Raw genomic sequence first — 20,390 nt, 5'->3', positions numbered from 1 at the left:
TGATGCAGGGACACAAGGGGGGATGCAGGGACACAAGGGGGGGATGCAGGAACACAATGGGGGGATGCAGGGACACAAGGGGGGATGCAGGAACACATGGGGGGATGCAGGGAGACGCACGCCCGCCGCACACCCGTGCCCACCGTCGCTGTCCCCGCAGCGGTGCCTACTCGCTGACGCTGCGGGAGCTGTCGGTGCGGGCGCTGGGGCTGCGGTCCCTGCAGGAGATCAGCAGCGGGATGGTGCTGGTGCACCACAACCCCCAGCTCTGCTTCCTCCAGAAGGTGCCGTGGGGCAGCATCTTCCGCAACCCCCGGCAGCGCCTCTTCCAGACCCACAACAAGCCCCCGAGCAGTGCGGTCAGTGGCACCCATGGGATGGTGGGGACGGGAGCTGGAGGAGCCCCCCCCCCCCCGTTGATGCTCATTGTGTTCTGGTGCAGAGAGCGAGGGGTTGGTCTGCTTCCACCTCTGCGCCCATGGGCACTGCTGGGGCCCCGGCCCGACCCAGTGCGTGGCCTGCGAGCGGTTCCTGCGGGGCCAGGAGTGCGTCGCCTCCTGCAACCTCCTGGAGGGGTGAGGACTGAGCCCAGGGGACAGCGCTTTGGGGGGCCCGGGACCCCCATCCCATGCTCCCCTTCTCCCCCGCAGAGCCATCCGGGAGCACGCCAACGGCACGCGGTGCCTGCCCTGCCACCCCGAGTGCCAGCCCCAGAACGGCACCGAGACCTGCTTCGGACCGGTGAGCATGGGGGGCACACGCACAAGAAGGGGTGTCCCCGAATTCCCAGCTCCCTCCAACCACCCCGTTCCCATAGGAAGCGGACCAGTGCGTGGCTTGTGCCCACTACAAGGACGCGCAGCAGTGCGTGCGCCGGTGCCCCAGCGGGGTGAAGGCGGACGCCTCCTTCGTTCCCATTTGGAAGTATCCGGATGAAGACGGCGTTTGCCAGCTCTGCCCCACCAACTGCACCCACTCGTGAGTTTGGGGGGGGGTGGTGGGTCCCAGCACAGACAGGGGGCTGTGGGGGGGCTGCTGATGGTGGCAATGCTGCACGCTGTGTCCCTAGGTGCACGATCCGGGATGAGGACGGCTGTCCCGTGGACCAGAAGCCAAGGTACGAGCGCGGGTGCCCTGTGCCACCCTGACCCCCATCACTATGGGTGGTGGTGGGGGGGGTTCCTCCAGCCTGGACCCCCCCCCCGCCACCCCATCACCCATCTCCCCATTGCTGGTGCTGCCCTGCAGCCAGGTCACGTCCATCATCGCTGGCGTGGTTGGGGCTCTGTTGGTCGTGGTCCTGCTGCTCATCACCGTTGTGTGCGTGAAGCGCCGGCGGCAGCAGGAGCGCAAGCACACCATGCGGCGCCTGCTGCAGGAGACCGAGGTGGGGATGCTGGGACCCGCATGGGGATGGACCCCGCAGCACCCAGCGGTGCCAGGAGCGGGGTCCCCCCTCATCCGTGTGTACCCCACAGCTGGTGGAGCCGCTGACGCCCAGCGGGGCCCTCCCCAACCAGGCCCAGATGCGGATCCTCAAGGAGACTGAGCTCAAGAAAGTCAAGGTCTTGGGCTCCGGCGCTTTCGGCACCGTCTACAAGGTGAGGGGCGGTGGTGCCGCCGGTGGGCTGCCGCCGGCCCCGCTCCGCACCCTTCACCCCTGTGTGTGTGGGTGTCCCCCCGCAGGGCATCTGGATCCCCGACGGGGAGAGCGTGAAGATCCCGGTGGCCATCAAGGTCCTGCGGGAGAACACATCCCCCAAAGCCAACAAGGAGATCCTGGACGTGAGTGCGACCGCGGTGCCGGCGGGCGAGCGGTGCCGGCGGCGGCCCCTGCCCCGTCCTCACCCCCTTCCTTGCTGCCCACCACAGGAGGCCTACGTGATGGCAGGGGTGGGCAGCCCCTACGTGTCCCGGCTGCTGGGCATCTGCCTGACGTCCACGGTGCAGCTGGTGACGCAGCTGATGCCCTACGGCTGCCTCCTGGACTACGTGCGCGAGAACAAGGACCACATCGGCTCCCAGGACCTGCTCAACTGGTGTGTGCAGATCGCCAAGGTGAGGTGGGGAGCCTTGGGGTGCCGGTGGTGGTGGTGGTGCTGGTGGGGGGTTCATGGACCCAGCCTGACCCGCGGTGCCCCCCATCCACCAGGGGATGAGTTACCTGGAGGAGGTGCGGTTGGTGCACCGGGACCTGGCCGCTCGCAACGTCCTCGTCAAGAGCCCCAACCACGTCAAGATCACCGACTTCGGGCTGGCGCGGCTGCTCGACATCGATGAGACCGAGTACCACGCCGACGGCGGCAAGGTGGGAGCTGGGGGGGCAGCCATGGGGAGCGCAGTGCCCCCCCTTTCCCCAAACTCCGCATCCCGCTCACCCCCACATCCTCCCTGTGCCAGGTCCCCATCAAGTGGATGGCGTTGGAGTCCATCCTCCGCCGGCGCTTCACTCACCAGAGCGATGTCTGGAGCTATGGTACATTGGGGTGGCCCCACATTGGTGCTGGGGGGGGAAAAGGGGGGGGGCTCAGGGGTATCGCTGACCCATGGCCCCATCCCTGCAGGCGTCACCGTATGGGAGCTGATGACGTTTGGGGCGAAGCCCTATGAGGGGATCCCTGCCCGGGAGATCCCGGACCTGCTGGAGAAGGGCGAGAGGCTGCCGCAGCCGCCCATCTGCACCATCGACGTCTACATGATCATGGTGAAATGTACGGGGTCGGGGGGGGGGACACACACACACAGGGGGACAGGGACACGGGATGGGGCCGGGGCGCCGCGGTGGCCCCCGGCTCCTGGCCCTGATGGCGCTGGGCTCTGCCGCAGGCTGGATGATCGACTCCGAAAGCCGGCCCAAGTTTCGGGAGCTGGTCACCGAGTTCTCCCGCATGGCCCGGGACCCGCAGCGCTTCGTGGTCATCCAGGTACACGGGGTCCCCATGGGGTCCTGTGTCCCCCCCACCCCATAGCACCCCAATGTGGGCTCTGAGCGCTCTGCTTTCCCCCCCACACACACACAGAATGACCTGGCCGGGCTGCCTGGCTCCATTGACAGCACCTTCTACCGGGCCCTGCTGGAGGAGGAGGACATGGAGGACCTGGTGGATGCTGAGGAGTACCTGGTCCCTCACCACGGCTTCTTCAGCGCCGAGACCTCCACCACCTACCGCAGCTGCATCTCCTCCATGCGGGTAAGAGAGCTTGGGGTGAGGTACCCACGGTGCCAGCGCCCTCGGTGCCAGCACCCAACTGCGTCCTCTCCTCACCCAGAGCACAGCAGAGACCCCGGTGGACGCAGAGGAGGGCGAGGGCTTGGCCCCCTTCCCCTTCCCACCGCAGGGCCTGGCGGAGGGGCCGGAGGGCCCCGTGCTGGAGCCCCCGGAGGGGGATGCCGGGGTGAAGGCGGCCCTGCAGAGCCCGCTGGCGGCGCGGGAGCCCATCACCGTGCCGCCGCGGTACAGCGAGGACCCCACTGCGCTGGCGGCCGAGGACAGCGAGGAGCCTGAGGGCTTCAGCCCGGCGCCCTGCAGCACCATGCCGGGTAGGGAGAGGATGATGATGATGGGGCCATGCGGGAGCTGCTGCCCCATCAGCAGCCTCCATCGCCCCTAACGCAGCCCTTGCTCCCCACAGAGTACGTCAACCAGGCTGAGGAGCGGCGGTCGCCACCGCGGCACCCCCGTGGCCCCCCGTCCCCCCCGGACAAGCCCAAGGGGCACCAGGGCTTGAAGAACGGGCTCATCAAGGAAGCCAAGCACCCCTTTGGGCACGCCGTGGAGAACCCCGAGTACCTGGCACCCCCCGGTGCCCCTTTCAGCCAGGCCTTCGACAACCCCTACTACTGGAACCAGGACCCCCCCAAAGCCCCCGGCCCCGAGGGGGGCCCTGGCACGACACCCACGGCCGAGAACCCCGAGTACCTCGGCCTGGCCGGCCCCGACAGCGCCGCGGCGTAGGGCCACGGAGCCCCCATCACTTCACAGAGGCAGCTTGGGGAGGGCCAGCACGAGGCGAGACACGGATGTGGGGCCGGCGGCTGTGCCCAGCGCTGTGGGGTGACACCGGGCACGGATGCTGTGGGGCAGCGAGGCGTGGGGGACACCCCCCCCCCGCATTGGTGTGGGGGGGACCCACAAGCTGGATGGTGCTGGGACTGCAACGGGGAGCAGGAGACGCTGTCAGCATCGCCCCAATGGCTCCTCCGGCAGCAGGGCTCCCGCTGTGCCCCGCCACCGCTGCCCTCCTTCCCCGGTGCGCAGCAGCACCGGGACACACCGGACTTGCACTGAGGCGGGCGCCGGGCGCGTGGCCCGGCCCCGAGCGGGTTCCTTGGAAGCCGAGATGTATATTTGGTACCTGTACATTGGGTTTTTGTACTCCCCTGGTCTCTGTGGTTCCTGCGCCAGCTCCCAGGCGTAGCTCATCCATCCCTTGGGGGCAGCGTGGGGCAGGACCCACCTTTACCTGCAGGCTCCAAGCCTTCATCTCCCCTTTCCCCGTCCCAAGGCAGGAGCCAGGACCTGCTCTGACCACGCTCCCGTGCCTTGGGGCCCGTCAGGGACACGAGAGGGGCCACGGTCTCCTCCGTCCTTTATTCCTGCCTTTACACCCGGTACAGAAGAAACGGGGGCCCCTGGGCCGGCTCAGCCGCCCCATGGCAAAGGGCAGAGTCATTCCAGGCAGCAGGGGAGAGCCAAGAGCCTGAGAATGGGGCGGGGGGGGGCATTAACCAAACCTCTTGGCTATGGGGCCGGGCTTCCCGTGGCCTCGCACTGGTTTAAACAGTGCCAGGAGAGGCTTTAATCATTAACGAGTCCCAGCCAGCGCTCGGCCCTGCAAGCACCCAGCCTGGCTCTCCCTGACCCCCAAATCCCCCCCCACCCCACACTGCTGGGTGCTGCAGGGGAACCACGCTTGCACCCCACAGCAGGGATGTAACACACCCCCCCCCCCCATGGCACAGCCGGTACCGCAGCTCTCACCCCCCCCCCCCCGGTGCCCCACTGGCAGTGCTGGGGGGGGGGGGGGGCTCTGCCATTCAAAGCCACGCAGGGAGCTGAGGACGGCGTCGAGGCGCGAAGCGGGGGGGCTCGGAGGCCGTGGGGCTACAGGAGGGTGCAGGGGGGGCGGCTGGAGGTGATTTTCTCCAGGGGCTCCCCATTCCTCGCCCTGCGGATCGCTTCGATGAGCTGGGGAGGCAGAGAAGGGGTCAGAAGCCCTTGGAAAGGGGAAGGGAGGGGGGGTACGCAGAGGCTGGGGTGCAGCACGGGCTCGGATCACGGCCATGCTGGAGGGGGGGGGGCTCTCGAGCCCCTGGGACCGCATGGCAGAGCCCCTGGGACCCCATGGCAGAGCCCCTGGACCCCATGGCAGAGCCCTTGGGACCCCATGGCAGAGCCCCTGGGACCCCATCGCAGAGCCCCTGGACCCCATGGCAGAGCCCTTGGGACCCCATGGCAGAGCCCCTGGGACCCCATCGCAGAGCCCCTGGGACCCCATGGCAGAGCCCCTGGGACCCCATGGCAGAGCCCCTGGGACCCCATCGCAGAGCCCCTGGGACCCCATGGCAGAGCCCCTGGACCCCATGGCAGAGCCCCTGGGACCCCATGGCAGAGCCCCTGGGACCCCGTGGCAGAGCCCTTGGGACCCCATGGCAGAGCCCCTGGACCCCATGGCAGAGCCCCTGGGACCCCATGGCAGAGCCCCTGGGACCCCGTGGCAGAGCCCTTGGGACCCCATGGCAGAGCCCCTGGACCCCATGGCAGAGCCCCTGGGACCCCATCGCAGAGCCCCTGGACCCCATGGCAGAGCCCCCCGGTACTCACGTCCTTCTCGTAGGGGAAGCCGCCGTTCTCCAGCTTGGAGAACACGAGCTGCCCGTTGATCTCGATCTCGAAGGCACCTTGGGGGCAGGGGGGGGCTGAGCTGTGAGCACGGCACCGGGACCCCCCCCAACTCCCTGTACCCCCCCCCAGCCCCTCACCGGTGCCCCCCAAGCGGGACTCGATCTCGATGTCCGGGTACTCCTCCCGCACGGCGCTCGCCAGCTCCTGGTACGTGGGCTCGAAGCCGCAGGGCTCGCTAAGGGAGGGGGGGATGGGGGGAGGCAGCATCGGCACCCCCAGAGCCTGACCCATGGCACCCCCTGCACTGCCCCCCCCCGTATCCCATTGCCCCACATACCCCCCTTCACCCCCCACCCCACATCCCCCCTTTCACCCCCCAACTCCCCTTACCCCACATCCCCCCCATTACCCCCCAACTCCCCCTACCCTATATCCCCCCTTCAATCCCCCCCACATCCCCCCCTTTACCCCCCACCCCGCACCCCCTCTTCACCCCCCAACTCCCCCTACCTCACACCCCCCTTTCACCCCCCAACTCTCCCTACCCCACATCCCCCCACCCCACAAACCCCCTTCACCCCCCAACTCCCCCTACCCCACATCCCCCCTTCACCCCCAACTCCCCCTACCCCACATCCCCCCTTCACCCCCCAACTCCCCCTACCCCACATCCCCCCCACCCCACAAACCCCCTTCACCCCCCAACTCCCCCTACCCCACATCCCCCCTTCACCCCCAACTCCCCCTACCCCACATCCCCCCTTCACCCCCCAACTCCCCCTACCCCACATCCCCCCCACCCCACAAACCCCCTTCACCCCCCAACTCCCCCTACCCCACATCCCCCCTTCACCCCCAACTCCCCCTACCCCACATCCCCCCCACCCCACAAACCCCCTTCACCCCCCAACTCCCCCTACCCCACATCCCCCCCAACACATATCCTCCCTTCACCCCCCATCCCCCACCCCCCTTCACTCCCCATCCCCCTTCACCCTCCCACCCCACATCCCCCCCTTCACCCCCCTACCCCACATCCCCCTTTCACCCCCAACTCGCCCTACCCCACATCCCCCCCACCCCACATCCCCCCTTCACCCCCTGCCCCACACCTCCCCCTTCACTCCCCCCACCCCACATCCCCCCTTCACCCCCAACTCCCCCACCCCACACCCCCCTTTCACCCCACATCCCCCCCTTACCCCCACTCACCAATACTCCACCACGATCCGGACCCGCCGCTCGCCCCCGGTACCGGCCCCGTCCCCGTCCCCCATCGCCGCCGGGCCCCTCTCTTCCGGGTGCTGGCGCTTAGGGTACCGCTTCCGGCCGCGCTGCGCTTGCGCCCCCTGCTGGCGGGAGGACCGCACAGCGCCTGGCCCGCATCGACCCCTATGGGACCCGCATCGACCCCTATGGGACCCGCATCGACCCCTATGGGACCCACATAGACCCCTATGGGACCCACATCGACCCCTATGGGACCCACATAGACCCCTATGGGACCCGCATCGACCCCTATGGGACCCACATCGACCCCTATGGGACCCGCATCGACCCCTATGGGACCCACATCGACCCCGTGAGCCGCTCTTAGACCCCAGGGATCCCCTCCCAGACCCCCGCAGGAGCTCTGTGGTGCCATGGGCATCACCCACAGACCCATAGGACCCCCGCTGACCCCCCCCAACATCCCCATGGGAGTCCCATAGCGCCTCGGTCACCCCACAGCCTGCAGGGACAGACCCACAGACCCATAGGACCCACATGGGGTCCTCAGCATCCCCCACAGGGACCCCCCTGAACCATCCATGGGGACACCCGTGAGGGGTCTTTGGCCCCATGGGGACCCCAAGCTCCCCATGGAGACGCCAACCTCCCATAGGAACACATGGGGGGGTCCCACGGGCTCTCAGACCCAAACCCCACAACCTGAGCATCCAGTGACCCCCAGAGGGGGACAAGTTGGGGTGAGCCAGACCCACACCCCCCAAAACCAGCCAGGGTCCTCTGTGTGTGTGTGTGTATCCCACCCAGTCAGGCCACTTCCAGGGGGTCACCCCAGTGCATTGTGGGAAACTCCCCATCACCACCATGGGGCGGTGGGATGGAGCCTTGGGGGGGGGGGGGGGGGGGCTCGCCCCCCATGGGGGCTGGCACAAGGCCCCATGCCAAGGCCGGGAGGGGCTGGGGGGGGCCCGCCTGGGTGCTGGTGCATGATGTCAGGCAGGGGCGGGAGCTGGCGCAGGTAGATAAAGCCGTGGAGAACAGGAATCCCCGGTCCGGCGGGGCGGGAGGGTGCCGGGACACGGCGGGAGCCTGCAGGTAGGAACGGGGCCGGGATGGGCCCCCCCGCTTCCCCCCGGAGCCGTGGGGCTGTGGGGACAGCCCCGGATATCGGCCCCATCCCATCCGCACGACCCCCGCCCCCCGCTGCCCCTCAACTTCTTCCCTCCCACCTTCCTCCCGGCTCTTCCTCCTCCTCTGCCCGCCCCACCACGGCCCCATTGCTGCTGCCCCACAGCCTCGGCAACCACCGGCACCTCTGACCACAGCTGGGGGTCCTGGCTCCTCACCCCAGAGCCCTGCTGGCCCCAAGCCCCCTGCCCTATAGCCCTGGTGGCCCTGGGCCCCTGTGTCCTAATCCTGGTGGCTCTGGGAGCTTGCCCTATAGCCCTGGTGGCCCTGGGACCCCATCCCTTAGCCTGAACGTCCTCCAGTCCCCCTGCCCCACAGTTCTGTTGGTCCTGGGAGCCCATCCCTTAGACTTGGCGGCCCTGGGACCCTGTCCCCTAAACCCAGTGGCCCCTGGTTCCCCTGCTCCATAACCCTGGTGGCCCTGGTCCCCTTGACCCACAGCCCCTGGTCCCCCCCCGCTGTTTGTGCCAGACCCTGTGGACAGCCTATGGTCCCCCATCATCGTCACCATCCCCTCAGAGCCCTGTGTCACCGCCGCCGGGACAAAGGCTGCCATCGGGGTGACCTGAGGCCACGGTGATGGGCTGGCGGGTTGGTGGCAGGGCTGTGCCATTGACCCAGCACCCTGTGGGCTCCCCTGTCTGTCACGTCCCCATCAGCCGCCCCAGTGTCCCCTGTGTGGGTCTTCCACCACATCCCACCTCAGGCAGCATCACCCCACATGACCCCATCTGTCCCTATGGCCCTGTGCTCGCCGTGGGGCCTGGCCAGGCAGGGACACCCCATCCCGGTCCCTCCAGCACAGCCAGGGCAGGGATGGGGATGTGGTGGGGACAGGGATGAGGGTGCTGATGGCATTGGTCCTGCCTGGTCCCGGACTTGGACCCTGAGCAGGCCAGGGAGCAGGAGACGGGCACGGGGACAGGCAGGGGATGGGGATGGGTGAATGTTTAACCTGGTCCTGTGAGTCAGCCTGGGGCTGATGGGACCTGGTGTTGGTGTTCCCACAGCTGGTGGCTATGGGACCCCATCCCTTAGGTTCAGTGGCCCTGGGACCCCCATCCCTTAGGTTCAGTGGCCCTGGGACCCCATCCCTTAGGTTCAGTGGCCCTGGGACCCCATCCCTTAGGTTTGGTGGCCCTGGGACCCCATCCGTTAGGTTTGGTGGCCCTGGACCCCATCCCTTAGATTCAGTGGCCCTGGGACCCCATCCCTTAGGTTTGGTGGCCCTGGACCCCATCCCTTTGGTTCAGTGGCCCTGGACCCCATCCCTTAGGTTCAGTGGCCCTGGGACCCCATCCCTTAGGTTTTATGGCCCTAGGACCCCATCCCTTTGATTCAGTGGCCCTGGGACCCCATCCCTTAGGTTCAGTGGCCCTGGGACCCCATCCCTTAGGTTCGGTGGCCCTAGGACCCCATCCCTTAAGTTCAGTGGCCCTGGGACCCCATCCCTTAGGTTTTATGGCCCTGGGACCCCATCCCTTTGGTTTCATGGCCCTGGTCCCCATCCCTTAGGTTCGGCGGCCCTGGGACCCCATCCCTTTGATTCAGTGGCCCTAGGACCCCATCCCTTAGGTTTTGTGGCGCTGGGACCCCATCCCTTAGGTTCAGTGGCCCTGGGACCCCATCCCTTAGGTTCGGTGGCCCTGGGACCCCATCCCTTAGGTTCAGTGGCCCTAGGACCCCATCCTTTAGGTTCAGTGGCGCTGGGACCCCATCCCTTAGGTTCGGTGGCCCTGGGACCCCATCCCTTAGGTTCAGTGGCCCTAGGACCCCATCCCTTAGGTTCAGTGGCCCTGGGACCCCATCCCTTTGATTCAGTGGCCCTGGGACCCCATCCCTTAGGTTCGGTGGCCCTGGACCCCATCCCTTTGGTTTTATGGCCCTGGACCCCATCCCTTAGGTTCAGTGGCCCTGGGACCCCATCCCTTAGTTTCGGTGGCTGTGGTCCCCGTGCCCCATAGCTCGGTGCTGGGTCGTGCTGGCGGGCTCCGTGCGTGCATTACGTGTGCCACGTGCCGACGGCCGCGCCGAGCGGTGCCGTGGGGCTCCCCATGGCGGGGACATCGCAACCGGGGTCCGTGCTCCCCCCGCCCCTCCCCTCCGGACCCCGCGTGGGCACCGGCACCGGGGGCGAGGGGAGCCGGGGCCGGCGGCGGAGCTCGGGGCCGTTCCCACGGCGGAGCCCGGCCCGGATGCCAGCGCGGGGAGGTGCGGAGGGGAGCGGCCCCAGAACCGGTTTGGCCGGACCCGGGGCCGTGCCTGGGCTCGGTCCCCGCCGCTCTCCGCTTCCTGCTCCCCCGCTGCAGCCCCGCGCTGCTGCTCCCGTCTCGTTTCGGCCCCGTTGGTCCGGTCCGGGCTCCATCACCCTGGGTTGGTGGCTCCGCTGTCACCAAGTGGTGCCCGGGGGGTGATGGTGGGGCTGCGCTCTCGCTCCTGTCCCCTCCCGTCCCCCCCCCCCCAGCCCGGTTCCTGCCTCGGGATGGGGCTGGAAGGACGGGGACACCCCGGCCCTGGGCAGCCCCTCGGGGCTTGGCCCCAGCTGGCTCAGGGCACCGCAGGCTGAGTCACGACGCGTCTGGGCGCCGGCAAAACACACCCCGGGGTGCGGGGGGAACCTGGGTGTTGTCCCGATAATGCCATGGATGGGGGGGCTCAGCAGAGCAGCCTCCGGGAGCCCCCCGGGCCGGGCAGCGCGGAGCAGGAAGAGCGGGATGGGGGCGAGGGACCCCCCGAGCTCAAGCGCTCCCAGCCCCTCTTCATCCATGGCAGCAGGTAGGTGGGGCGGTGGGGGGGGATCCCCTGTGGATGCTGGGGGGGGAGGGGTCAGCGCGTTGAGATGAGGGGTGCTCAGCGCTCAGCCCCTCTCTGCCCGCAGCCGGCAGCCTCTGGAAGAGGAGCCGCGGGCCTCGTCGCTCCCCAGCATTCCCAACCCCTTCCCCGAGCTCTGCAGCCCCTCCAACTCCCCCATCCTCAGCAGCCCGGCCCTGGGACAGGGCCCCCCCCGCGAAGGAGCCTTGCACGTGAGTTGTGTGGCACAGAGAGGGCAGGGGATGGGGATGGGATGGGGATGGGGGATGGGGATGGGATGGGGATGGGGATGGGATGGAGATGGGATGGGGATGGGATGGGGATGGGGATGGGGATGGGGATGGGGATGGGATGGGGATGGGGATGGGATGGAGATGGGATGGGGATGGGATGGGGATGGGGATGGGGATGGGGATGGGGATGGGGATGGGATGGGGATGGGGATGGGGATGGGGACGGGGATGGGATGGGGAGGGGGATGGGGGATGGGGATGGGATGGGGATGGGATGGGATGGGGATGGGATGGGGATGGGGATGGGATGGGGATGGGGATGGGGATGGGGACGGGGATGGGATGGGGAGGGGGATGGGGATGGGGATGGGATGGGGATGGGATGGGATGGGGATGGGATGGGGATGGGGATGGGATGGGGAAGGTGGATGGGGATGGGGATGGGGATGGGGACGGGGATGGGATGGGGAGGGGGATGGGGATGGGGATGGGATGGGGATGGGGTTGGGATGGGGATGGGAATGGGGATGGGATGGGGATGGGATGGGGATGGGGATGGGATGGGGATGGGGACGGGGATGGGATGGGGAGGTGGATGGGGATGGGGATGGGGATGGGGACGGGGATGGGATGGGGAGGTGGATGGGGATGGGGATGGGATGGGGATGGGGTGGGGATGGGGATGGGATGGGGATGGGGATGGGATGAGGAGGGGGATGGGGATGGGGTTGGGGGTGGGGATGGGGATGGGGATGGGGACAGGGGTGGGGACAGGGATGGGGACGGGGATAGGGATGGGGAGGGGGACGGGGATGGGGAGGGGGATGGGATGGGGAGGGGGATGGGGGATGGGGATGGGATGGGAATGGGGATGCTCCTGACCTCGGTCAGGGTCCTGATGCCGTGGCCGTGCAGGTGGTGAAGGTGTTCGGGGAGGACGGCGCCTGCCGCTCGCTGGAGGCGGCAGCGGGGACCACAGCGCGGCAGCTCTGCGAGACGCTGGTGCGGAGGACGCGGGCGCTGCAGGACCACAGCTGGGCTCTGGTTGAGCTGCACCAGCACCTGGGCCTGGGTGAGCGGCTGGGGTGGTGCTGAGCGCGGCGCTGGGGTCCTCGGGGTGAGGATGTGGGGCTGATGGATGAGGCCGGAGGAGGGCAAGGGGATGCTGCGAGGGCTGGAGCAGCTCTGCTCTGGAGCCAGGCTGAGAGAGCTGGGCTGGGGCAGCCTGGAGAAGAGAAGGCTCCTGAAGGGGAGACCTGAGAGCAGCTCCAGTGCCTGAAGGGGCTGCAGGAAAGCTGGAGAGGGGCTTGGGACAAGGGATGTAGGGACAGGCCAAGGGGAATGGCTTTAACCTGCCAGAGGGGAGACTGAGATGAGCTCTTAGGCAGAAGCTCTTCCCTGTGAGGGTGCTGAGGCGCTGGCACAGGGTGCCCAGAGAAGCTGTGGCTGCCCCATCCCTGGCAGTGTCCGAGGCCAGGTTGGACACAGGGGCTTGGAGCAAGCTGCTCCAGTGGAAGGGGTCCCTGCCTGTGGCAGGGGTTGGAGCTGGATCCGCTCTAAGCTCCCTTCAAGCCAAACCAGGCTGCGGCTCCATGATTCCATGGCACTCTGTGGTGCTGGGATCCCCCCCCTGCAGCCCCACTGAGCCCTGTCCCCCCCGCAGAGCGGTGCCTGGAGGACCACGAGTTGGTGCTGGAGGTGCAGAGCTCTTGGCCCCCTGGCGCTGACGCCCGCTTCGTCTTCCGCAAGAACTTCGCCAAGTACGAGCTCTTCAAGAGCCCCGCGGTAGGCGCCTGCACCCAGGGGTCCCCAGCACCCCAGGAGCACCCCGAGCCCCTCATAGCTCAACCCTGACCCCCTCTCCCCCCCCCCCCCAGCAGTCCCTGTTCCCCGAGGTGATGGTGTCCAGCTGCCTGGAGGCGAACAAGAGCATGGCACACTCCGAGCTCATCCAGGTACGGAGCCAACGTGCCCGGATGGGCTGCGTCCCAGCGTTGGGTGTATGGAACCCCACCGTGCCATGGGGCCCCCACCGTGCCCCTCAGCCCTCTTCTCCCCCCAGAACTTCCTCAACTCCGGGAGCTGCCCCGAGGTCCAGGGCTTCCTGCAGCTGCGGGAGCCGGGCCGCAAGGTCTGGAAGCGGTTCTACTTCTCGCTGCGCCGCTCGGGGCTCTATTACTCCACCAAAGGCACCTCCAAGGTGAGGATGAGGCAGGGAGCACCATGGGGAGGGGGTGCAGCGGGGCCAGCCCTGACCCCTGTCCCCATCCCAGGACCCCCGGCACCTCCAGTACTTCGCTGACCTCTCCGAGTCCAACATCTACTACGTGACGCAGGGCAAGAAGCACTACGGGACACCCACTGAGTTTGGCTTCTGCATCAAGGTGGGGATGTGGCTCCTGCCTGGGGGGCCTGGGCCTTCTCTGTCCCCTTCCTTGCCAAGGGGGGGGTCTCTGCTCCCCACCAAGGCCCATCCGGGGCTGCTCCGTGACGGCTTCAGCCTCTCCCCACAGCCCTACAAGGTGCGGAGTGGGGTGAAGGGCCTGAAGCTGCTCTGCAGTGAGGATGAGCAGAGCCGGAGCTGCTGGATGGCGGCTTTCCGCCTCTTCAAGGTGAGCCCCGGGCACAACGAGGTGTTACTGGTCCCATGCTGGGGGGGGATAGCAATTGGGATACTGGGGTATGCTGGTGGGTGCTGGGGAGATACCAGTGGGATGCTGGGGAGATACCAGTGGGATGCTGGGGAGATACCAGTGGGATGCTGGGGGGATACCAATGGGATGCTGAGGGGATGCTGAAGGGATGCTGGAGGGATGCTGGGGGGATGCTGGGGAGATACCAATGGGATGCTGGTGGGATACTGGGGATATACCAATATGCTGGGGATATACCAATGGGATGCTGGGGATATACCAATGGGCTGCTTGAGGGATGCTGGGGATATACCAATGGGATGCTGGGGGGATGCTGGTGGGATGCTGGGGAGATACCGGTGGGACACTGGAGGGATGCTGGCGGGGATACCAATGGGATGCTGGGGAGATGCTGGAGGGGTGATGGGGAAATGCTGGAGGGATGCTGAGGGGATACCAATGGGATGCTGGGGTGATGCTGGTGGGATGCTGGGGGATACCAATGGGATGGTGGGGGGATGCTGGTGGGATGCTGGGGAGATACCAGTGGGACGCTGGAGGGATGCTGGGGGGGATACCAATGGGATGGTGGGGGGATGCTGGTGGGATGCTGAGGGGATACCAATGGGATGGTGGGGGGATGCTGGTGGGATGCTGGGGAGATACCAGTGGGACGCTGGAGGGATGCTGGGGGGGATACCAATGGGATGGTGGGGGGATGCTGGTGGGATGCTGAGGGGATACCAATGGGATGCTAGGGGGATGCTGGAGGGATGCTGGGGGGATACCAATGGGATGGTGGGGGATGTCCCCATCACTGTGGTACAAGAGATGCAGGATGGGTGTCCCCATCCCCACACGGGGTGGATGTGGAGGTCTCCGTCCCCCTCCCCTTGCACTGTGGGGCATTCCCCCTCACGGGGCTGCCCCCCAGTATGGCATGCAGCTCTACCGCAACTACCAGCAAGCCCAGGCGCGGCTGAGCCAGCCCCACTGGATCGGCCCCACGCCCCTGGTGAGTGCCAGTGACACCCCCCCCCCCCTCACCCTGCAGCCCCCATCCCATGGGGGACCCCTCCATCACCCCCCGGTCCCTCGCAGCGGAGCGTCTCGGACAACGCGCTCGTGGCCATGGACTTCTCGGGGTGCACGGGCCGGGTGATCGAGAACCCCAGCGAGGTGCTGAGCGTGGCCCTGGAGGAGGCGCAGGCCTGGAGGGTGAGTTTTGGGGTGTAGGATGAGGGGTCGTACAACCCCCCCCCCCGGCAAACCCCATCCTAACGCCTTGCCCCTTGCTTTGCATGGCCAGAAGAAGACGACGCACCGGTACAGCCTGCCGGCAGCGTGCCACAGCTCCCCGCTCAGCGCCGGTGAGCAGCACCGTGTGGTGCCATGGGGTGGATGTGTGTGTGTGGGGGGGGGGTGTCCCTTCATGGGGTTGGGGTCCCCCTGCCCCGAGCCTGACACCCGTGTCCCCGCAGCGATCCATCGCACCCAGCCCTGGTTCCATGGGCGCATCTCCCGGGAGGACACGCAGCAGCTCATCGGCCGGCAGGGCTTGGTGGATGGGTATGGGGCCATGGGGTGAGGGGGGCCCTGGGGACCATAGGGGGGGGGACATGATTCCATGCATGGGGACTCGACCCCCTGGGCACTGCAGGGATGTGGGGAGCTGTGGGATCCCAGGGCACCCCCCCCCCCAGGGTTTACATGGGATCTGCAGCCCGTGGGGGGCTTGGGAAATGGGATTGGGGGGGGGGAACACTTGGGAAGGGGGGGATGGGGGGGGAGAGGACCCATGGGTTTTGGGGGGGGCTCAGTGACCCCCCCCCCGGTGCTCGCAGCGTGTTCCTGGTGCGGGAGAGCCAGCGCAACCCCAAGGGCTTCGTCCTGTCCCTGTGCCACCTGCAGCGGGTCAAGCACTATCTCATCCTGCCGGTGAGTGCCGCAGCAGGGCCGGGGGACCCCGCAGTGTGTGTGTGTGTGTGTATGGGGGGGTCCTGACCCTGCACCCCCCTCCATGGCAGAGCGAAGAGGAGGGGCGGCTTTACTTCACCATGGACGACGGGCAGACGCGCTTCGCCGACCTCATCCAGCTCGTGGAGTTCCACCAGATCAACCGCGGCATCCTGCCCTGCAAGCTGCGGCACTACTGCACCTGCGTGGCCCTCTGAGCCCGGCACCGGCGCAGCACCAGCACAGCACCGCCACGGCACAGCACCGCCATGGCACAGCACCGCCATGGCACAGCCCGGCACCGGCACAGCACCAGCACAGCACCGCCATGGCACAACACCGCCACGGCACAGCACCGCCATGGCACAGCACCGCCATGGCACAGCCCGGCACCGGCACAGCACCAGCACAGCACCGCCATGGCACAACACCGCCACGGCACAGCACCGCCACGGCACAGCACCGCCACGGCACAGCACCACCATGGCACAGCACCACCATGGCACAGCACCGCCACGGCACAGCACCGCCACGGCACAGCACCGCCACGGCACAGCTCCGCCATGGCACAGCCTGGCACTGCCACCATGGCTCGGCTGTGCCGGAGCAGGATGGGCCCAGCTCGGTGCAGGGAACACGACGGCTCCTGCACCGCTGACCACCCCCGGTGCTGGCTTTGCCCGTGGGGTCCTGGGGTGCCACCGCCACCGGGTCCCCCCCAACTCAAGCACTTTGTCCACCCCCCATCCCCACAGCGCCAGCCCCGCGTGTCCCCGGGTTGGGGGGGGGGGGGGGGGGGGGGGCCTGGAGCTCCTCTCACTCCCAGGCCAGGCGGGTTTGGGGGTCCCAGGGGAAGGGGGTGCAGGGGGCACCCAGCACCCGGTGTCCCCGTCCCCCCCCCGTCCCCACAAGGCCAGTTCAACTGTGACGTGTTTTATACCACTGAGAATAAAGGTTATTTTTGCAGAGCTCCCGTCTCAAAACGGGGGTGCTGGGGGGGGGTCCCCGTGTCCTCACAGTGCCCCGGGTCCTACACAAAGACCCCTCTGTGCACCACGTGCGGCTCGGCCACGCGGCCACAGGCAAATCCCGGGATGGGGATTAACGGGAGAGGATTAAGAGCCTGGATCTGGGGGGGGGGGGGGGGGGGGCTGGAGAAGCCGCTATTAAAGGTTGGGGGGCCTGGAGCAGGGCTGTGACCCCCCCCCCCCGGTTCCAATGGCTCCCAAGACGGTGCTGATCACCGGCTGCTCCTCCGGCATCGGGCTGGCGCTGGCGGCGCGGCTGGCGCGGGACAAGCAGCGCCGCTTCCGAGGTGAGCGGGGTGCAAGGGGGGGACCCCCCCATTGCCAAAAGTGGGGGGGGGATCCTGCGTGGGGCTGAGCCGCCTCTGCCGCAGTCATTGCCACCATGCGGGACACGGGCAGGAGCGCGGCGCTGGTGGCCGCCGCGGGGCCGGCGCTGGGTACCACTCTGCACATCAAGCAGTTGGATGTGTGTGATGAAGGCTCCATCCGCGCCTGCGTCGACAGCATCCCCGGGAGGCACATCGACGTCCTGGGTGAGCCCCGGACACCCCTGCCACCGCCGCACCGGAGCCCCATGCCCTAGGCACTGTCAGTGCCATGAGAGTCCCATGCTGGGGACCCTCTGTGTCAGGGAGTCCCCATGGACATCCTGCACCAGCAAAACCCTGACCCCATGCACCAGGGACCCCCCATTCTGGGGACATCCTGCATCGGGGACCCCCATTATGGGGACATCCTGCATCATGGACCCCCATTCTGGGGACATCCTGCATCAGGGACCCCCATTCTGGGGACATCCTGCATCAGAGACCCCCATTCTGGGGACATTCTGCACCAGGGACCCCCCATTCTGGGGACATCCTGCATCAGGGACCCCCATTCTGGGGACATTCTGCACCAGGGACCCCCCATTCTAGGGACATTCTGCACCAGGGACCCCCCATTCTGGGGACATCCTGCATCAGGGACCCCCATTATGGGGACATTCTGCACCAGGGACCTCCATTCTGGAAACATTCTGCATCACGGACCCCCATTCTGGGGACATCCTGCACCAGGGACCCCCATTCTGGGGATGTCCTGCACCAGGGACCCCCATTCTGGGATGTCCTGCACCAGGGACCCCCATTCTGGGGATGTCCTGCATCAGGGACCCCCATTCTGGGGACGTCCTGCACCAGGGACCCCCATTCTGGGGACATCCTGCACCAGGGACCCTCTGTGCATTGGGGACACCCTGTGCTAGGACCCCCCCAGTGCCCTGGGTCTGTCCATGCTAAGCATGTCTCATGCAGTGGTGGGGATGCTCCACACCAGGTACCCCCAATGCCAGGGGCATCTTGCACCAGGGACCCTCAGTGCACTGGGGACCTTCTGTGCTAGGTGCCAGGGACCCTCCAAACCCAGGGCACCCCATACTGGGCACCGTTTGGGCACTGGGGACCCCCTCACCCCCGGCACAGGGGATGCCCCAGTGATGTCCTGTGCCCCCAGTCAGCAACGCCGGGGTGGGCATGGTGGGACCGCTGGAGTGCCAGAGCCTGGCGGCCATGCAGAGCCTCATGGACACCAACTTCTTCGGCCTCGTCCGCCTGGTCAAGGAGGTGCTGCCCGACATGAAGCGGCGCCGCGGGGGGCACATCGTGGTCATCAGCAGCATCATGGGCCTGCAGGGTAAACTGATGGGGAGGGGGGCAATGGGGCACCCCCAATGGGAATAACCCACATCCCCCTCCATGCCCTGACCAGGACCCTCCACCCCATCCAGGCATCGTCTTCAATGACATCTACGCAGCCTCCAAGTTCGCCGTGGAGGGGTTCTGCGAGAGCCTCGTGGTGCAGGCGCGGCGCTTCGACGTGGCGTGAGTGCAAGGGGCCCGGCAGCGCCGGCACCCCCCCCCCCCCCCCAAAAGGGGCAGGGGAGGGTTTGGGGGTACCGGGGTCCCCAGTGCCCTGTCCCTGGGCAGGATCAGCCTCGTGGAGCCGGGCCCGGTGACGACGGAGTTCGAGACGAAGCTGTACCAAGAAGCCGAACGCGCCGACTACTCGCAGACCGACCCCGAGACGGCCGAGATCTTCACCCAGCTCTACCTGAGGAACTCCAGGGACGTCTTCGCCAGCCTGGGGCAGACCCCCGAGGACATCGCGGAGGTGACCAAGGAGCAGGGGCTGTCCCCTGCCCGCGCTGGGCTGTTTAGAGGGGCCTCAATTAGTCCTAATGAGGAGCAGCGGGGCTGGGGTCCCACCCTGAGAGCTCCTTCCTCCTGAGCTCCATCCTCATAGGGCTGAGCCTGGCTGGGAATGGGGCTGGGGTGAGATGGGGATGGGATGGGGATGGGGATAGGACTGGAAGTGGTTGAGGGTGGGGATAGGATGGGAGTGGGAAGGAGGTGGGAATGGAAATAGGGATGGGGATAGGATGGGATCAGAATGGGATTGGGGATGGGGATGGGATGGGGATGGGGATAGGACTGGAAGTGGTTGAGGATGGGGATAGGATGGGAATGGGAAGGAGGTGGGAATGGAAATAGGGATGGGGATAGGATGGGATCAGAATGGGATTGGGGATGGGGATGGGAATGGGATGGGGATAGGACTGGAAGTGGGTGGGGATGAGGATAGGATGGGAATTGGAAGGAGGTGGGAATGGGAATGGAAATAGGAATGGGGATGGGATGGGATTGGAATGGGATTGGGGATGGGGATGTGGTGCAGACAGGATGGAGAAGGGATGGGGATAGGAATGGGACGGGAATGGAAATAGGGATGGGGATAGGATGGGATCAGAATGGGTTTGGGGATGGGAATGTAGTGCAGACAGGATGGAGAAGGGATGGGGATGGGAATGGGAATGGGATGGGAATGGGAAGGGGAATGGAAATAGGGATGGGGATAGGATGGGATCAGAGTGGGACTGGGGATGGGGATGTGGTGCAGATAGGATGGAGAAGGGATGCGGATGGGAATGGGAAGGGGAAAGGAAATTGGAATGGGGATAGAATAGGATCAGAATGGGATCAGAGGAATTGGAATGCAGTGCAGGTAGGATGGAAAGGGGATGAGGATGAGAACGGGATGAGAATGGGGATGGGGTGGGATGAGATGCGATGGACATAGGGATGGGAGGGGAAGAAGCTGGAGATGGGGATAGGATGGGAGTGAGAAGGGGATGCAATGGGGGTGGAGGTGGGGGGCTGATGGGCACAGCCGCGTCCCCACGCGCAGCACACGCTGCGGGTGATCGCGGCGCCACGGCCGCCCTTCCGGCACCGGACCAACGCGGCGTTCACGCCGATGGCGGCACTGAAACAAGCCGACCCCGGTGGCACCCTCATCACCGGCGCCTTCTACCAGCTGGTGTTCAAGCACGACGCGGTGCTGAGGCTCGGCCTCCGCGCCATCCGCCTGCTCCGCTGGAACATCCGCAAGGTGAAGGAGGGAGCCCGGCTCCTGGGCCTCAGATAG

The 20,390-nt window shown here is 67.0% G+C and overlaps 4 protein-coding genes across 6 annotated transcripts; 3 read left to right on the top strand and 1 right to left on the bottom strand.

Annotated features, from left to right (window-relative positions):
• The first annotated feature begins 104 nt into the window (after positions 1–104).
• LOC133263479 (receptor tyrosine-protein kinase erbB-2-like) lies at positions 105–4,083 on the top strand. The gene is given in 17 exon segments (XM_061443261.1): positions 105–342; positions 345–359; positions 443–575; positions 651–741; positions 818–978; positions 1,070–1,117; positions 1,249–1,387; positions 1,479–1,601; positions 1,687–1,785; positions 1,873–2,058; positions 2,153–2,308; positions 2,401–2,476; positions 2,565–2,711; positions 2,827–2,924; positions 3,021–3,191; positions 3,271–3,541; positions 3,634–4,083. Coding segments are annotated over 17 exon segments (2,475 nt in total). The 3' UTR covers positions 3,957–4,083.
• Positions 4,084–5,082: 999 nt separating this feature from the next.
• On the bottom strand, positions 5,083–7,150 carry MIEN1 (migration and invasion enhancer 1). The gene is made up of 4 exons (XM_061443250.1): positions 7,059–7,150; positions 5,984–6,081; positions 5,826–5,902; positions 5,083–5,189 (listed from the first exon to the last, which is right to left on the bottom strand). The coding sequence occupies exons 1-4, from the start codon at positions 7,121–7,123 to the stop codon at positions 5,106–5,108; spliced, it is 324 nt and encodes a 107-aa protein (XP_061299234.1). The 5' UTR covers positions 7,124–7,150; the 3' UTR covers positions 5,083–5,105.
• A 3,748-nt stretch (positions 7,151–10,898) lies between these two features.
• On the top strand, positions 10,899–16,144 carry GRB7 (growth factor receptor bound protein 7). 3 transcript variants are annotated; one of them, XM_061443239.1, is made up of 14 exons: positions 10,899–11,039; positions 11,143–11,287; positions 12,224–12,380; positions 12,972–13,093; positions 13,189–13,263; positions 13,371–13,508; positions 13,582–13,692; positions 13,822–13,920; positions 14,876–14,956; positions 15,043–15,159; positions 15,251–15,311; positions 15,423–15,510; positions 15,786–15,879; positions 15,969–16,144. In XM_061443239.1, the coding sequence occupies exons 1-14, from the start codon at positions 10,906–10,908 to the stop codon at positions 16,113–16,115; spliced, it is 1,569 nt and encodes a 522-aa protein (XP_061299223.1). In that variant the 5' UTR covers positions 10,899–10,905; the 3' UTR covers positions 16,116–16,144. The 3 variants fall into 3 exon arrangements, with proteins under 3 accessions (XP_061299223.1, XP_061299224.1, XP_061299222.1); XM_061443240.1 differs by having other exon boundaries at positions 13,186–13,263; positions 15,254–15,311; XM_061443238.1 differs by having other exon boundaries at positions 13,186–13,263.
• Positions 16,145–16,814: 670 nt separating this feature from the next.
• RDH8 (retinol dehydrogenase 8) lies at positions 16,815–20,390 on the top strand. Its single transcript, XM_061443243.1, has 6 exons — positions 16,815–17,212; positions 17,297–17,458; positions 18,420–18,599; positions 18,694–18,787; positions 18,893–19,076; positions 20,151–20,390. Exons 1-6 carry the CDS (start codon positions 17,116–17,118, stop codon positions 20,388–20,390), a joined length of 957 nt encoding a protein of 318 aa, XP_061299227.1. The 5' UTR covers positions 16,815–17,115.

Source organism: Pezoporus flaviventris, unplaced genomic scaffold (assembly GCF_033815535.1).
Source record: "Pezoporus flaviventris isolate CSIRO_AGI_PZ_B2104156 unplaced genomic scaffold, CSIRO_AGI_Pfla_v1 ptg000324l, whole genome shotgun sequence".
Taxonomy (NCBI): Eukaryota; Metazoa; Chordata; class Aves; order Psittaciformes; family Psittacidae; genus Pezoporus; species Pezoporus flaviventris.
Note: the sequence above shows the minus strand (reverse complement) of the source record. Positions and strands in the feature narration are given on the sequence as shown.

Bases quoted from the DNA above. Each gene is read 5' to 3' on its own strand.
- MIEN1 (XM_061443250.1), bottom strand. From the start codon at position 7,123: ATGGGGGACGGGGACGGGGCCGGTACCGGGGGCGAGCGGCGGGTCCGG. The intron at 6,082-7,058 runs GTGAGTGGGGGT...CCCCTCCCTTAG, and splicing joins CGGATCGTGGTGGAGTATTG to CGAGCCCTGCGGCTTCGAGC. The intron at 5,903-5,983 runs GTGAGGGGCTGG...CCTGCCCCCAAG, and splicing joins GTCCCGCTTGGGGGGCACCG to GTGCCTTCGAGATCGAGATC.
- GRB7 (XM_061443238.1), top strand. From the start codon at position 10,906: ATGGATGGGGGGGCTCAGCAGAGCAGCCTCCGGGAGCCCCCCGGGCCG. The intron at 11,288-12,223 runs GTGAGTTGTGTG...GTGGCCGTGCAG, and splicing joins CCCGCGAAGGAGCCTTGCAC to GTGGTGAAGGTGTTCGGGGA. The intron at 15,511-15,785 runs GTATGGGGCCAT...CGGTGCTCGCAG, and splicing joins CGGCAGGGCTTGGTGGATGG to CGTGTTCCTGGTGCGGGAGA.
- RDH8 (XM_061443243.1), top strand. From the start codon at position 17,116: ATGGCTCCCAAGACGGTGCTGATCACCGGCTGCTCCTCCGGCATCGGG. The intron at 17,459-18,419 runs GTGAGCCCCGGA...CTGTGCCCCCAG, and splicing joins GAGGCACATCGACGTCCTGG to TCAGCAACGCCGGGGTGGGC. The intron at 18,600-18,693 runs GTAAACTGATGG...CACCCCATCCAG, and splicing joins CAGCATCATGGGCCTGCAGG to GCATCGTCTTCAATGACATC.